At 45.2% G+C, this 16270-nt stretch overlaps 1 protein-coding gene across 4 annotated transcripts; it reads left to right on the forward strand.

Moving 5' to 3' along the window:
- The first annotated feature begins 9454 nt into the window (after window positions 1–9454).
- Window positions 9455–15329, forward strand: LOC138357391 (uncharacterized). Of its 4 annotated transcripts, XR_011224985.1 has the most exons (4): window positions 9455–9928; window positions 10306–10405; window positions 13243–13350; window positions 14094–15329. XR_011224985.1 is itself a non-coding variant. In XM_069314168.1 (2 exons), exon 1 carries the CDS (start codon window positions 10542–10544, stop codon window positions 12567–12569), a length of 2028 nt encoding a protein of 675 aa, XP_069170269.1. In that variant the 5' UTR covers window positions 10435–10541; the 3' UTR covers window positions 12570–13350; window positions 14094–15329. The 4 variants fall into 4 exon arrangements, 2 of the variants coding, with proteins under 2 accessions (XP_069170269.1, XP_069170270.1); XR_011224984.1 differs by lacking the exon at window positions 13243–13350; XM_069314168.1 differs by lacking the exons at window positions 9455–9928; window positions 10306–10405 and having other exon boundaries at window positions 10435–13350.
- The last annotated feature ends 941 nt before the right edge of the window (window positions 15330–16270 follow it).

The following is a 16270-nucleotide window of genomic DNA, read 5'->3' on the forward strand; positions in this document are numbered from 1 at the left end:
TGGTGGAGCGTCACGTGTTGTGGTGGAGCATCACGAGTTGTGGTGGAGCGTTTCTGTGTTGTCGTGGAGCGTCACGTGTTCTGGTGGAGCGTCACGTGTTGTAGAGGAGCGTCACGTGTTGTGGAGGACGTCACGTGTTGTGGCGAAGCGTCACGTGTTGTGGAGGACGTCACGTGTTGTGGCGGAGCGTCACGTGTTGTGGTGGAGCGTCACGTGTTGTGGTTGAGCGTCACGTGTTGTGGTGGAACGTCACAGGTTCGTGGAGGATGTCACGTGTTGTGGTGGAGCATCACGTGTTTTGTTGGAGCATCACGTGTTGTGGTGGAGTGTCACGTGTTGTGGTGGAGCGTCACTTGTTGTGGTGGAGCGTCACGTGTTGTGGTGGAGCGTCACGTGTTGTAGAGGAGCGTCGCGTGTTGTGGTGGAGCGTCACGTGTTGTGGTGGAGCGTCACGAGTTGTGGTTGAGCGTCACGTGTTGTGGTGGAGCTTCACGTTTTGTGGTGGAGCGTCACGTTTTGTGGTGGAGCGTCACGTGTTGTGGTGGAGCGTCACGTGTTGTAGAGGAGCGTCACGTATTGTGTTGGAGCGTCACGTGTTGTGGTGGAGCGTCACGTGTTGTGGTGGAACGTCACGTGATGTGGTGGAGCGTCACGTGTTGTAGAGGAGCTTCACGTGTTATGGTAGAGCGTCACGTGTTGTGGTGGAGCGTCACGTGTTGTGGTGGAGCGTCACATGTTGTGGTGTAGCGTCGCGTGTTGTGGTGGAGCGTCACGTGTTGTGGTGGAGCATCACGTGTTGTTGTGGATCATCACGTGTTGTGGTGAATCATCACGTGTTGTGGTGGAGCGTCACTTGTTGTGGTGGAGCATCACATGTTGTGGTGTAGCGTCACCTGTTGTGGTGGAGGATCTCGTGTTGTGGTGGAGAATCACGAGTTGTGGTGGAGCGTCACGTGTTGTGGTGGAGCGTCACGTGTTGTGATGGAGCGTCATGTGTTGTGGAGGAGCGTCATGTGTTGAGGTGGAGCTTCACGTGTTGTTGTGGAGCATCACGTGTTGTGGTGGAGCGTCACGTGTTGTAGAGGAGCGTCACGTATTGTGGTGGAGCGTCACGTGTTGTGGTGGAGCGTCACGTGTTGTGGTGGAGCGTCAAGTGTTGTTGTGGAGCGTCACGTGTTCTGGTGGAGCGTCACGTGTTGTAGAGGAGCGTCACGTGTTATGGAGGACGTCAAGTGTTGAGGCGGAGCGTCACGTGTTGTGGAGGACGTCACGTGTTGTGGCGGAGCGTAACGTGTTGTGGAGGACGTCACGTGTTGTGGTGGAGGATCACGTGTTGTGATAGAGGATCACGCGTTGTGGTGGAGCGTCACGTGTTGTGGCGGAGCGTCACGTGTTGTGGAGGACGTCACGTGTTGTGATGGAGCGTCACGTGTTGTGATGGATCGTCACGTGTTGTGGTTGGGCGTCACAGGTTCGTGAAGGACGTCGCGTGTTGTGCTGGAGCATCACGTGTTGTGTTGGAGCATCACGTGTTGTGGTGGAGCGTTACGTGTTGTGGTGGAGCGTCACGTGTTGTGGTGGAGCGTCACGTTTTTTAGAGGAGCGTTACGTGTTGTGGTGGAACGTCACGTGATGTGGTGGAGCGTCACGTGCTGTGGTTGGGCGTTACGTGTTGTGGTGGAGCGTCACGTTTTTTAGAGGAGCGTTACGTGTTGTGGTGGAACGTCACGTGATGTGGTGGAGCGTCACGTGCTGTGGTTGGGCGTCACGTGTTGTGGTGGAGCGTCATGTGTTGTGGGGGAGCGTCACGCGTTGTGGTGGAGCGTCACGTGTTCTGTTTGAGCGTCACATGTTGTAGAGGAGCGTCACGTGTTGTGGTGGAGCGTCGCGTGTTGTGGTGGAGCGTCACGTGTTGTGGTGGAGCGTCACGTGTTGTGGTGGAGCATCACATGTTGTAGAGGAGCGTCACGTATTGTGGTGGAGTGTCACGTGTTGTGGTGAAACGTCACGTGATGTGGTGGAGCGTCAAGTGTTGTGGTGAAGCGTCACGTGTTGTAGAGGAGCTTCACGTGTTATGGTAGAGCGTCACGTGTTGTGGTGGAGCGTCACGTGTTGTAGAGGAGCTTCACGTGTTAGTAGAGCGTCACGTGTTGTGGTGGAGCGTCACGTTTTTAAGAGGAGCGTCACGTGTTGTGGTGGAACGTCACGTGTTGCGGTGGAGCGTCACGTGTTGTGGTTGGGCGTCACGTTTTGTGGTGGAACGTCACGTGATGTGGTGGAGCGTCACGTGTTGTAGTGGAGTGTCATGTGTTGTGGTGGAGCGTCACTTGTTGTGGAGGAGCGTCACGTGCTGTGGTGGAACGTCACGTGTTGTGGTGGAGCGTCACGTGTTGTAGTGGAGGGTCACTTGTTGTGGTGGAGCGTCACGTGTTGTAGAGGAGCGTCACCTGTTGTGGTGGAGCGTCACGTGTTCTGGTGGAGAGTCAGGTGTTGTGGTGGAGCGTCACGTGTTGTGGTGGAGCGTCAGGTGTTGTGGTGGAGCGTCAGGTGTTGTGGTGGAGTATCACGAGTTGTGGTGGAGCGTCACGTGTTGTGGTGGAGCGTAATGTGTTGAGGTGGAGCTTCACGTGTTGTTGTGGAGCATCACGTGTTGTGGTGGAGCGTCACGTGTTGTAGAGGAGCGTCACGTGTTGTGGTGGAGCGTCACGTGTTGTGGTGGAGCGTCACGTGCTGTGGAGGAGCGTAACGTGTTGTAGAGGAGCGTCACATGTTGTGGTGGAGCGTCACGTGTTGTAGTGGAGCGTCACGTGTTGTGGTGGAGCGTCACGTGTTGTGGTGGAGCGTCACTTGTTGTGGTGGAGCGTCACGTGTTGTGGTAGAGCGTCACTTGTTGTGGTGGAGCGTCACTTGTTGTGGTGGAGCGTCACGTGTTGTGGTGAAGCATCACGTGTTGTGGTGGAGCGTCACTTGTTGTGGTGGAGCATCACATGTTGTGGTGTAGCGTCACCTGTTGTGGTGGAGGATCTCGTGTTGTGGTGGAGAATCACGAGTTGTGGTGGAGCGTCACGTGTTGTGGTGGAGCGTCACGTGTTGTGATGGAGCGTCACGTGTTGTGGAGGAGCGTCATGTGTTGAGGTGGAGCTTCACGTGTTGTTGTGGAGCATCACGTGTTGTGGTGGAGCGTCACGTGTTGTGGTGGAGCGTCACGTGCTGTGGAGGAGCGTCACGTGTTGTAGAGGAGCGTCACATGTTGTGGTGGAGCGTCACGTGTTGTAGTGGAGCGTCACGTGTTGTGGTGGAGCGTCACGTGTTGTGGTAGAGCGTCACTTGTTGTGGTGGAGCGTCACTTGTTGTGGTGGAGCGTCACGTGTTGTGATAGAGCGTCACTTGTTGTGGTGGAGCGTCACGTGTTGTGGTGGAGCGTCACTTGTTGTGGTGGAGCGTCACGTGTTGTGGTAGAGCGTCACTTGTTGTGGTGGAGCGTCACGTGTTGTGGTGGAGCGTCACTTGTTGTGGTGGAGCGTCACGTGTTGTGGTGGAGCGTCACGTGCTGTGGTGGAGCGTCACGTGTTGTAGAGGAGCGTCACATGTTGTGGTGGAGCGTCACGTGTTGTAGTGGAGCGTCACGTGTTGTGGTGGAGCGTCACGTGTTGTGGTGGAGCGTCACTTGTTGTGGTGGAGCGTCACGTGTTGTGGTAGAGCGTCACTTGTTGTGGTGGAGCGTCATGTCTTGTGGTGGAGCATCACGAGTTGTGGTGGAGCGTTTCTGTGTTGTCGTGGAGCGTCACGTGTTCTGGTGGAGCGTCACGTGTTGTAGAGGAGCGTCACGTGTTGTGGAGGACGTCACGTGTTGTGGCGAAGCGTCACGTGTTGTGGAGGACGTCACGTGTTGTGGCGGAGCGTCACGTGTTGTGGTGGAGCGTCACGTGTTGTGGTTGAGCGTCACGTGTTGTGGTGGAACGTCACAGGTTCGTGGAGGATGTCACGTGTTGTGGTGGAGCATCACGTGTTTTGTTGGAGCATCACGTGTTGTGGTGGAGCATCACGTGTTGTGGTGTAGTGTCACGTGTTGTGGTGGAGCGTCACTTGTTGTGGTGGAGCGTCACGTGTTGTGGTGGAGCGTCACGTGTTGTAGAGGAGCGTCGCGTGTTGTGGTGGAGCGTCACGTGTTGTGGTGGAGCGTCACGAGTTGTGGTTGAGCGTCACGTGTTGTGGTGGAGCGTCACGTTTTGTGGTGGAGCGTCACGTTTTGTGGTGGAGCGTCACGTGTTGTGGTGGAGCGTCACGTGTTGTAGAGGAGCGTCACGTATTGTGTTGGAGCGTCACGTGTTGTGGTGGAGCGTCACGTGTTGTGGTGGAACGTCACGTGATGTGGTGGAGCGTCACGTGTTGTAGAGGAGCTTCACGTGTTATGGTAGAGCGTCACGTGTTGTGGTGGAGCGTCACGTGTTGTGGTGGAGCGTCACATGTTGTGGTGCAGCGTCGCGTGTTGTGGTGGAGCGTCACGTGTTGTGGTGGAGCATCACGTGTTGTTGTGGATCATCACGTGTTGTGGTGAAGCATCACGTGTTGTGGTGGAGCGTCACTTGTTGTGGTGGAGCATCACATGTTGTGGTGTAGCGTCACCTGTTGTGGTGGAGGATCTCGTGTTGTGGTGGAGAATCACGTGTTGTGGTGGAGAATCACGAGTTGTGGTGGAGCGTCACGTGTTGTGGTGGAGCGTCACGTGTTGTGATGGAGCGTCACGTGTTGTGGAGGAGCGTCATGTGTTGAGGTGGAGCTTCACGTGTTGTTGTGGAGCATCACGTGTTGTGGTGGAGCGTCACGTGTTGTAGAGGAGCGTCACGTATTGTGGTGGAGCGTCACGTGTTGTGGTGGAGCGTCACGTGTTGTGGTGGAGCGTCAAGTGTTGTTGTGGAGCGTCACGTGTTCTGGTGGAGCGTCACGTGTTGTAGAGGAGCGTCACGTGTTATGGAGGACGTCACGTGTTGTGGCGGAGCGTAACGTGTTGTGGAGGACGTCACGTGTTGTGGTGGAGGATCACGTGTTGTGATAGAGGATCACGCGTTGTGGTGGAGCGTCACGTGTTGTGGCGGAGCGTCACGTGTTGTGGAGGACGTCACGTGTTGTGATGGAGCGTCACGTGTTGTGATGGATCGTCACGTGTTGTGGTTGGGCGTCACAGGTTCGTGAAGGACGTCGCGTGTTGTGCTGGAGCATCACGTGTTGTGTTGGAGCATCACGTGTTGTGGTGGAGCGTTACGTGTTGTGGTGGAGCGTCACGTGTTGTGGTGGAGCGTCACGTTTTTTAGAGGAGCGTTACGTGTTGTGGTGGAACGTCACGTGATGTGGTGGAGCGTCACGTGCTGTGGTTGGGCGTCACGTGTTGTGGTGGAGCGTCACGTTTTTTAGAGGAGCGTTACGTGTTGTGGTGGAACGTCACGTGATGTGGTGGAGCGTCACGTGCTGTGGTTGGGCGTCACGTGTTGTGGTGGAGCGTCATGTGTTGTGGGGGAGCGTCACGCGTTGTGGTGGAGCGTCACGTGTTCTGTTTGAGCGTCACATGTTGTAGAGGAGCGTCACGTGTTGTGGTGGAGCGTCGCGTGTTGTGGTGGAGCGTCACGTGTTGTGGTGGAGCGTCACGTGTTGTGGTGGAGCATCACATGTTGTAGAGGAGCGTCACGTATTGTGGTGGAGTGTCACGTGTTGTGGTGAAACGTCACGTGATGTGGTGGAGCGTCAAGTGTTGTGGTGAAGCGTTACGTGTTGTAGAGGAGCGTCATGTGTTGTAGAGAAGCTTCACGTGTTATGGTAGAGCGTCACGTGTTGTGGTGGAGCGTCACGTTATTTAGAGGAGCGTCACGTGTTGTGATGGAACGTCACGTGATGTTGTGAAGCGTCACGTGTTGTGGTTGGGCGTCACGTGTTTTGGTGGATCGTCACGTGTTTTGGTGGAGCGTCACGTGTTGTGGGAGAGCGTCTCGTGTTGTGGTGGACCGTCACGTGTTCTGTTGGAGCGTCACGTGTTGTGGTGGAGCGTCACGTGTTGTGGTGGATTGTCACGTCCTGTAGTAGAGCATCACATGTTGTGGTGAAGCGTCACATGTTGTAGAGGAGCTTCACGTGTTATGGTAGAGCGTCACGTGTTGTGGTGGAACATCACGTTTTTTAGAGGAGCGTCACGTGTTGTGGTGGAACGTCACGTGATGTGGTGTAGCGTCACGTGTTGTGGTTGGGCGTCACGTGTTGTGGTGGAGCGTCACGTGTTGTAGAGGAGCTTCACGTGTTAGTAGAGCGTCACGTGTTGTGGTGGAGCGTCACGTTTTTTAGAGGAGCGTCACGTGTTGTGGTGGAACGTCACGTGTTGCGGTGGAGCGTCACGTGTTGTGGTTGGGCGTCACGTGTTGTGGTTGGGCGTCACGTGTTGTGGAGGTCGTAACGTGTTGTGGTGGAGCGTCACGTGTAGTGGTGAAGGATCACCACAACACCTGACGTGAAGGGATGAGTTTAGTTTACCTCCTTCAACTCTCTGGATGATGTAAATGGAACTATGAGGTGAAAGAACCAAGCCATTTCGACTATATAGTACTTGGAAGGTGTCGGGATAAGGATTTGAGAAGGGTCGAGGGGAAGGAATGGTCTCCAACGACTTATGATCATTCGAGGATTAAACGCCGACCTGCATGAAACGAGACCCCCTCTCTCTACCGTCCAGCTCAAGTGGATGGGCATGGAGCATTACTTTCCCAATTTTCTCTCACTGGTTATGTCTTTTACCTCATGCTATTATGTAGTAAAACAGGTAAAGCAATGATTGTTTTCCTTTTGTATAAATAATGTTAAGTGTGAAGTGTTGTTGATTGTGCAGCAAGGTATAATGGGAGAATGAGTTGGAAATTTTCCAACACTAATACATCATTTCTTGTAATATAGTACATCATTATTGTATTAACCCATAGTAATTACTAACACTACTAATATGTAGAATTAATTCAATTAATGTTTCTATTACGAAGCAACATATTTGCCAAATTATTCTTATTCAGCGAGTCGACGTGAGGAACAACAGGCTAAAACATGAATTCCCTCTACTTTTAGTTTGCATCTAAACAGAGTGTAGTTAATTACATTCCTTTATTAAGGATAATCGTTTATTTCATTGATTATTTAAATAACATATTATTGCTTATTGAACTCGTTCATTTAGGTGTATTAATTAATAACGACAGTGGAAATTATTATAGTATAAAACGGTTTGTATAAAATTTCTTAATGCAGTCTTAAGAAGCTGACTTGCATTGTGCAAAAATATATTTCACCTTAATACATTTTGTTAGTGACATAAGCACTTGTCACCAGTCTTTACTTCCTTGATTAATTATATGTAAAATAGAATACTTTAAGCTCGAGAATACTTTGAGCGGGCTGCGCATGCATGCGTATGGCAGCCAGGGTTGAGGGAGGAAGGAGACGCCACTTGTGTGGACGACGCCATATTAGCGGTTTGTTACCAACGTGCAAGAGAGAAGCGCCATTGCAAGGAACTTGCGTAGTATCTTTAATTTTCGCCCCTACAACTTCGAGAGCGATGCCACGTTAATTTCGGCACATCACGGCAGTGTCCAAGGAACTAATCAATTTTCCAGCCTATAATTGACGTCTTATCACGGCAGATAAAGACGAGGGACCTGGAATCGTTTCTACATCAACGGACACGTGGCCCGGCAACTATTAATAACCTTTCTTGTAACACTGTGATCACATGTTATATTTTAGGGTAGTTGTCGTTAGGCTGAGCCATTACAACAAAAATCCAGTACATCTCCCTTCTAGCAAAATTTATTTCTAGCAATTTATATAGGAATATATTATATTAATGTTTGCAGAAGAATTCTGCAGTGATAGCTATTTTAGGAAGAATTCCATATGTATCTGTAGTTAGTTACGTAGAAGAGTTCTACATTGTAATCGCCTTTCAGCTCCAGGGTCCACGTCAACCGAGGTGCTAGGCTTCCCCACCTTCGCGTGCAACAATTTGTCCGACGCAATACGTCGTCAGTGGAGTGTGGCAACCGATCATCTCACTTAATTTCACAGCTAAGCTGTTAATTGTTATTGTAGAGATACTAACCAATATAGATACTTTAATGATCTCCTAATGAGATCAATATTACTAACCCTTTATTTTAGTAATATTATTCTATATTATTGTAGTATCCTGAGGCTCACTCGCCTGTGATTACTATTACCTTATTCATTCCATATTCAATTCAATTTACTAACATCCTTAATGAACTGGTGATGAACCACACTGGTTGTTAGATATATATGAACTTCTAGAAATCCCCCCCCACAAAGATGATGTTTGAGGCTTTTAACTTTAATCAATTCATAATACAGTTCATTCATTCTTTTTAAATGATTGTTAAATAATTTTAACATACATAGGCACTAGTCCTATAGTGTTAGTCTTATCATCACTTTTATTTGTTTTCCCTCTTTTCTCAAAAGTGGGTGGTCCTTCGGTTTATAGTAATTCTCATAATTAAATAATTCCATATTTGAGTCAAAGCCTCAGATACCCAGCATTTTGGTCCTCTTCGAACCGGATAGATAGCTGAGAATCAAGCTATCCTCAATCATTATTAATTAATCACTAACACCAATTATGTGTTACCATTATTGGGCATTACAAATATTTCAATTTACGGCTGTCAGCAGACTGTCCATTATAGACTAAATCACATTCAATCTAATTACTGATTCACTCAACTCAGTGAATTCATTAGCATTTCAGGATCCAGTATATTAATCCAAATTACTGATCCCATAAATTAATTAGTCATTACTAACCCTGATAACATTATATTCAACAATTAGGAAGTTCATTTAGGTGGTAAACATTATTTACGGGAGTAGAATACTTGCCAAACACAATTAATAATCTTGTGTTCATTAAATTTCTTATACACATAATTTCTACAAGTGTATATATTATATAAAATTGCAAAATCCAAAAACATAGCACTATTTTACATATTACTGTAAAACATTTATTGTAGTTATGCCAACCCAACAAGAGGTAGGATAATTTTAGACTGCCACGGTACTAAAATTTGTACAAATTCAGTCTACACCATTAGCTGCATTAATAGGTAGGATTATTACCTAACTAGTACTGTGTTAGACAGTGCTGGTGTATTATTATTTAAGTAGTGTTGACCCTAATTAGGATGGGATTTATGAACCATTTATTGTGTAATTATATTTCATTACATATTTCTATGTCTACTCCATCTCTACTGACCTTGCTGGAGACAGGAAGGCAGTTTGTTGTCAAAGGTTCTCCCATTATTCCTAAAGAATTTTTTTAGTTGTATTTTGAACTGTAGCGGTGGGAGCCGGTCGGACGAGCGGACAGCACGCTGGACTTGTGATCCTGTGGTCTGTTACGTACTCCTAGCAGAATACGTATATAAATTTAAAATAAATATTATTTTATTTTGTCATTGCATGTATATGTACACACATTGTGTTTTGGGTAAATTGTCGTGTGGTGTGGCAGCGTCAGTGGACAGGAGAGCGGTTGTCTCTGCACACGTCTATTACTTGATTGATACGGGAAAGCTGGACCTGTTCAGTTTGAGAGTTCCAGATGTCACTTTTATTTAGTTAGGAAATGCTTTATATATTGTAATTAAACAGGTGTCATTGTACTTATATATTTTGTAAGTAACTATTATATGTAACTTGCAGTCTTATGTGTTTTGAGAACAAGTGGTTGTTCAATTAGTTTATAATATTAAAAAGTCCTTAGTTTCCATCCCTCATCCTGGGATGAGGCAGACGGGAGGTGAGAATGTGGGTGGCGACAGAGCGAGAGTTCAGTAGCTTCGGGGAACTAGGAGGAGTAACAAGTGGGAGATAAGTCTGTTATTATTCATTTGTTGCCATAATTACTATTATATATATTGTGCCATGACTATACAATCATATTCTATAAGTTAACTTTACCATCTGTGTTTTTATATTATACTGTTTTGAATATATAGCTATCATATTGTGTATCTATTCTTCAGTCCTAAATGAAGATTCTATTTTGTGCTCATTACCTCTTAAGGGGTTATACTGGTGATTCGCTATTGAGAACAGCAGTTGTGTCGTATCCCTAGACTTATTAAAGTTTGGCTGCTGTAGGATCACGAGCCGTAACGTACGATAGGTAACAAAGAGTTATGGGGGCCTGTCCGGGAGATATTGTCCCATTTTTAACTTAACTATGCTAATCTAACCTTGCCTTCCTAGGTACCAGTGTGTCAAGTGTCTCTGTGTGTTTCTTAAGAACTATTCCATGTGCCAAGCAAGCCTTCCTGTGTGTCAAGTAACAACGTTTCACGATTTTGAGGTAAGTCATCCTATATATTTTGTTTGTGCAGTGAGGCCAAGCGAATTTTCCGTGTGGTGACAATTTTACAGTGAAGTGTAGTGCAGTGCCATTGTGTTAATTATTTTTGTGAATCAAGTGCCAAGTGTTAGTAACGATGGAGGAGAAAGTTGCAGCGTTGGTGGCTCACCCAGACTTTGAAGGGATTCAGAACCTTAAAAAGACTGAGTTAATACAAATGGCAAATCAGTTGGATTTGACCGCCAGCAATAGAATGGTTAAAGCCCAAATATTGAAAGTCATTGTGACGCATTTTGTTGAGAATGGGGATTTAGATGAAGAAATTCTAGAAGAGTTAAGAGAGGAGTCGAGTGATCAGATGACGTTAAAGCGTCTTGAGTTAGAAGCGCAAATAGCCCATGCTAAGCTTGAAGCTCAAAAGGAACAGAAAATATTAGAGGCTGAAGCTCAGCAAAGGGAGCTAGAGACTAGGCGTTTAGAAATTGCGGCACAAAACCAGAGAGGTTTAATTGAGTTGCAACTTGAAGCCACAAAGAAGCAACAAGCCGAGGAACAAACTAGGCAATTAGAGATTCAACAACAAATGGCTGACACTAACTTCAGGCTTGAATCACAGCGTATGGCAGCTGGGCATGGAAATATTAGTAATGTTTCAACAAATAGTGATAATAATCCCATCAGGATGAATAAGTATATAGAGTTGCCCAAGTTAAATGAGGAAGATCCTGAGGTTTTCTTTGCACATTTTAATAAAATTGCCATCAGTATGAACTGGCCAAGGGATCAGTGGGTAGCCATTATGCAGTCTCAATTCAAGGGGCGTAGTCAGGAGGTTTTCACATCCCTACCTGACTCTCATAGTTTTGATTATGATTTTGTAAAGAAAAGCATCTTAAATGCTTATCAACTAAATCCAGAGGCACACAGGCAAAAGTTCAGAAATCTAAGGAGGACAAGTGATCAGACAATAGCAGATTTTACTCGTCAGAAGACGAAATTTTGTAACAGATGGTTAAAGTCACTTGCAGTCACTGATTTTGATGCTCTAAAGAATCTTCTTATAATGGAAGAAGTATTGTCATGTCTCCCAGACCAGTTGTCTACTTTTATGGCAGAACAAAAGAATGTAACAGACATTGATGAGCTGTCAAAGCTCGCGGATGAGCATGAGTTGTTGACTAAGGCCCCGTTTACGGCCACTTCACCTAAGTCTAGTCGTAGAGTAAATTATAATGCTCACCGAACTCCTTATCAGAATCCATCCAGTCCTAGTACTCCAGTTACTCCCATGAGCTCTTCTCTTACAAAATCTAACCCTGCTACTACATTGTCAGGAATGTCAAATAATAATAAGGTTATTTCTAAACCTACAGTTGGTTCTACCAGTGTGTCCACTGTAAGGTCCTGTTCCCATTGTAAGAGAAAAGGCCATGGAATTCATTCATGTTTTATATTGCACCCTGAGTTACGACCAACTGGTCTCATTTATTGCAGAGGTGTGCAAAATAAATTTACTAATAAACATGTAACTGTAAACCCCAATTGGGTGAAACAGTATTCACCATATATGTCTTCAGGTGAAGTCTTGTGTATTAATGGAAAGTGGAAGCCAGTGGTTATTCTTCGTGATACAGGTGCTTCCCAAACCATAATTTCATCCAGTATTCTTTCTGATGTTGAAAAGAGAGAGACAGGAAAGTTTGTTGTTCTTCAGAGTGTTGCAGGATGTAAAACTGTACCTCTAATAGATATTAATTTCAGATCCACCATTACACCACGTTTATGCACTGTGGGTGTTAGTACACAGTTGCCCATCCCAGGTGTGGATGTTATATTGGGTAATGATGTGGCCATAAATCATGTTGTGGGTGAGATTGATCCCCGTTTGTGTAAACAGCCAGTTGCAGACCATGTTTATTCTGCCTGTGCTGAAGTTAGTTCTATGAATGAACCTGTTGTAGAAGATGGTTTTGTCCATTCTACCTGTGCTGATGTCAGTACTAATATAAATCCAGTTGTCAGTTCTGATGTTGTTACTCAAGCATTTGTTCCAGTAACCAGTACCCCTTCAGTGGAGAAGTGGGATGTGGTTGTTCCAGATTCCTGTGTGGCCGATTCAGTTGTTGAGAGTAAGCCTGATACTATGACTGCTTTATTCCAATAAATTGGGAAAGGATGTCCATGTACCATTGTCTTGCCCGCTCACTACGAACGTTGTGCCAGGAGTTGAGAGAAACTTAAAAGCCACGACTCTGTATTCTAGCCAAGTGAATGGTTTAGGACAAGATGTCGGGTTGGCAGAAGTATTCCCGCTCACTCCAAGTTTAGAATCAGTTGTCGAGAGTAAGTCCGTTGTGGAGGCCCCGCCTCACCCTAGTCAAGGTGATATAATAGGGGAGGAGGTCAAACTACCTGTTACTTGCCCGCTCGCTTCAGATTCCCTTCATTTATGTGCTTTGAGTAGAACTGACCCTAAGATTTCAGAGAGAAGCAAGGAGACAGTCTGTACTGTAGATCCAGTTTTGGAGAGTGTGGGAAAGCAGCCAGAGGATCAGCTTCTGTTGAGTAGATGGAGACCCATTGAGCCTCCCTCTTCAGTTGTCTGTGAGGATGTGACCCAGCTTGGTAGTGATATTATTGATTGTGAGCAGACAGTACTCCAAGCAGCTCCAGAAGTCATGGGAGGAAATTTTGGTAAAATCATTAAGAGTGGTAAAGCAGCAATTGGATCTAAGTTGAGGAGTTGTGATTCTTATTCTATGTGGAGTAAGTATTTCTCATTGTGTACATTGAGTCAGAGTGTGTGTAGGATGTTGAAATCTACTTTTATTCTGCAGGAGCCATTTTCTTGTGAAGTAATGGACTGTGGGACATCTTTGTCAAGCCTTGTGGTGGAGCAGAGAGAGTTTACTCAAGTAGGTTGTGCATCCAGTTCTGAGGAAGTGGTGAGTTATGCTAGAGCAGTGTCTCTATATTCAGATCCAGTTAATTTTGATGCACGAGTGATAAAAGTGTATGTTCCACTTAAGTGTGGTGTTGACTTTCAGAGTCATATTGGAGTTGACTTTCAGAATCATATTGTGGGTGAAGGATTAAATCATACTGGGGAGCAGATGTTTGAGGCTCCAGGTGTGAAATTCAAGTTGGGGGATAAGGTTATCCTACCTAGAGTTAATCAGTGTGAAGGGTTACAGATTATCCTTGGGTGTTTCCCAGGTAATCTGCTGTTCATCTTCAAGATGTTAAGACCCTTAAACCTCTTGGTTGATTGGTTGTCATCAGACGTAAATCACTTGGGAAGTGATGGTGAGGGTTGTAAAGTTTTCGGCATGTTTTATTTAGTCTCTTGGAAGACTAGACGGTTGATGAACGTGTGTGTTGTGTTCAAGTTCACCATCAGAGGGTGTGAACTTGTCTTGAGAGTTATGATTGAGATATGGTGCCTAGGCATATGCCTGTTTTCTTTCACTGATCGTTATGACAGAGTTATGAGGCAATTGATTTCTGTGTTCCTTATGGATCATCTGAGTCAGTTCGATCAGGTAGTCTTTGCACTTATCTTGGGTTGTATTTCTTGGTTGGAAGGTCAAAGGTTTGATAAGTCGGTGTCTTGTGTTTCGGAAGGTTCTATGAATGGGAAAGTCTTATGCATAATTGTGAGGTTTAATGCTACTTTCTCTAATTTTAGTATCCATTGGGCGAGAGTATGTGTTCCACAGAGGATCAAGAGTGATGATGAGCAGATGTCTGTGTCAGAGCATACCCAGGAGAAGTCCCAACTCAACTCAACATACAGCCTGCTTCAATTAAGCAGTTCAGCTCCAGAAAAAGGGAGTAATGGAAAATCGAGGCTGTCTTGGGAAAATTCACCATGTGAAAAAGGAATCACATGGAAAAATGAAACTGATCTTGAAGAAATAGTAGAGACATATGAAAAGCAAAATTGCCATGATAACTGTGTGAAAGCAGCTACCTTTATTGACAATTCTATTCATGCTTCTAATGATACTGTTGTAGATAGGTGTGTGAAATATGATCTAAAACAAAGTGAAATAAATGAGATAGTACCTTGGAGAGATAAATTTGCATACTCCAGTGACACAAATGTAGAACATAGTCATAAGACTGAAATTTCTGAGTTTCCTGTAAGACTATATTTGGAGTGTTTTCATTTTTGTCCAGAGATGTGTTCTAATTACTTATACATGTTTGGTGTAATTAATACCATAAATCTCAAGTGTCATACATTTTACTTTGAAAAAATGCCATTGATTTTCAATCTATTGCATTTTTTTTCTTGGAGGTGGAAGTGTTACGTACTCCTAGCAGAATACGTATATAAATTTAAAATAAATATTATTTTATTTTGTCATTGCATGTATATGTACACACATTGTGTTTTGGGTAAATTGTCGTGTGGTGTGGCAGCGTCAGTGGACAGGAGAGCGGTTGTCTCTGCACACGTCTATTACTTGATTGATACGGGAAAGCTGGACCTGTTCAGTTTGAGAGTTCCAGATGTCACTTTTATTTAGTTAGGAAATGCTTTATATATTGTAATTAAACAGGTGTCATTGTACTTATATATTTTGTAAGTAACTATTATATGTAACTTGCAGTCTTATGTGTTTTGAGAACAAGTGGTTGTTCAATTAGTTTATAATATTAAAAAGTCCTTAGTTTCCATCCCTCATCCTGGGATGAGGCAGACGGGAGGTGAGAATGTGGGTGGCGACAGAGCGAGAGTTCAGTAGCTTCGGGGAACTAGGAGGAGTAACAAGTGGGAGATAAGTCTGTTATTATTCATTTGTTGCCATAATTACTATTATATATATTGTGCCATGACTATACAATCATATTCTATAAGTTAACTTTACCATCTGTGTTTTTATATTATACTGTTTTGAATATATAGCTATCATATTGTGTATCTATTCTTCAGTCCTAAATGAAGATTCTATTTTGTGCTCATTACCTCTTAAGGGGTTATACTGGTGATTCGCTATTGAGAACAGCAGTTGTGTCGTATCCCTAGACTTATTAAAGTTTGGCTGCTGTAGGATCACGAGCCGTAACGTACGATAGGTAACATGGTCCTGGGTTCGATCCCAGGCGCCGGCGAGAAACATTGGGCAGAGTTTCTTTCACCCTATGCCCCTGTTACCAAGCAGTAAAATAGGTACCTGGGTGTTAGTCAGCTGTCACGGGCTGCTTCCTGGGGGTGGAGGCCTGGTCGAGGACCGGGCCGCGGGGACACTAAAAAGCCCCGAAATCATCTCAAGATAACCTCAAGATAACCCATCCAAAGCTGATTATAAAGAGCTAGGCCTAGGAACCCCTGTTGTGACACCAAAGTACCAGTCAAATCTTAGTTGCTTATTATTAGGTAGGTAGCTAACCTCTAAATGAGGAAAATTACAATCGGTCTATTCAAGGAAATATCAGGCTGTCAATAATTATACCTGCTCTACATATATGAGCAAATACCATAGCTGTCCAAGTAGCTATATAAGCCCTAAATGACTCAAACCCACAGACAGTATGGCTACTTCAGAAAATTACTAGAAGAACCTTGAGAGGTTTTCAAAATCACATATTAAGACTACTTGACATTTGTGACAACTGTTTAGGAACTGATTCAGTTGACATTTCCAGGCTAAGAATTTCTATAAAGGTAGCTAGCCAAAAATATGATCAAGTAAAGCATACAATAGAGTCTTATAGGATCATACTCCTTGTCAGTAATACTGTCCCAGACGAATTGAGTCTGACAGAATCTGACTATGCCGACTATAAAGATATAATTCAAGACAAGTTAGATCATTATTACAAAGTGCTTGCGACACAAAATGTTCCTAATTTGTT

Source organism: Procambarus clarkii, chromosome 7 (assembly GCF_040958095.1).
Source record: "Procambarus clarkii isolate CNS0578487 chromosome 7, FALCON_Pclarkii_2.0, whole genome shotgun sequence".
Lineage (NCBI taxonomy): Eukaryota > Metazoa > Arthropoda > Malacostraca > Decapoda > Cambaridae > Procambarus > Procambarus clarkii.

Bases quoted from the DNA above. Each gene is read 5' to 3' on its own strand.
- LOC138357391 (XM_069314168.1), top strand. From the start codon at position 10,542: ATGGAGGAGAAAGTTGCAGCGTTGGTGGCTCACCCAGACTTTGAAGGG.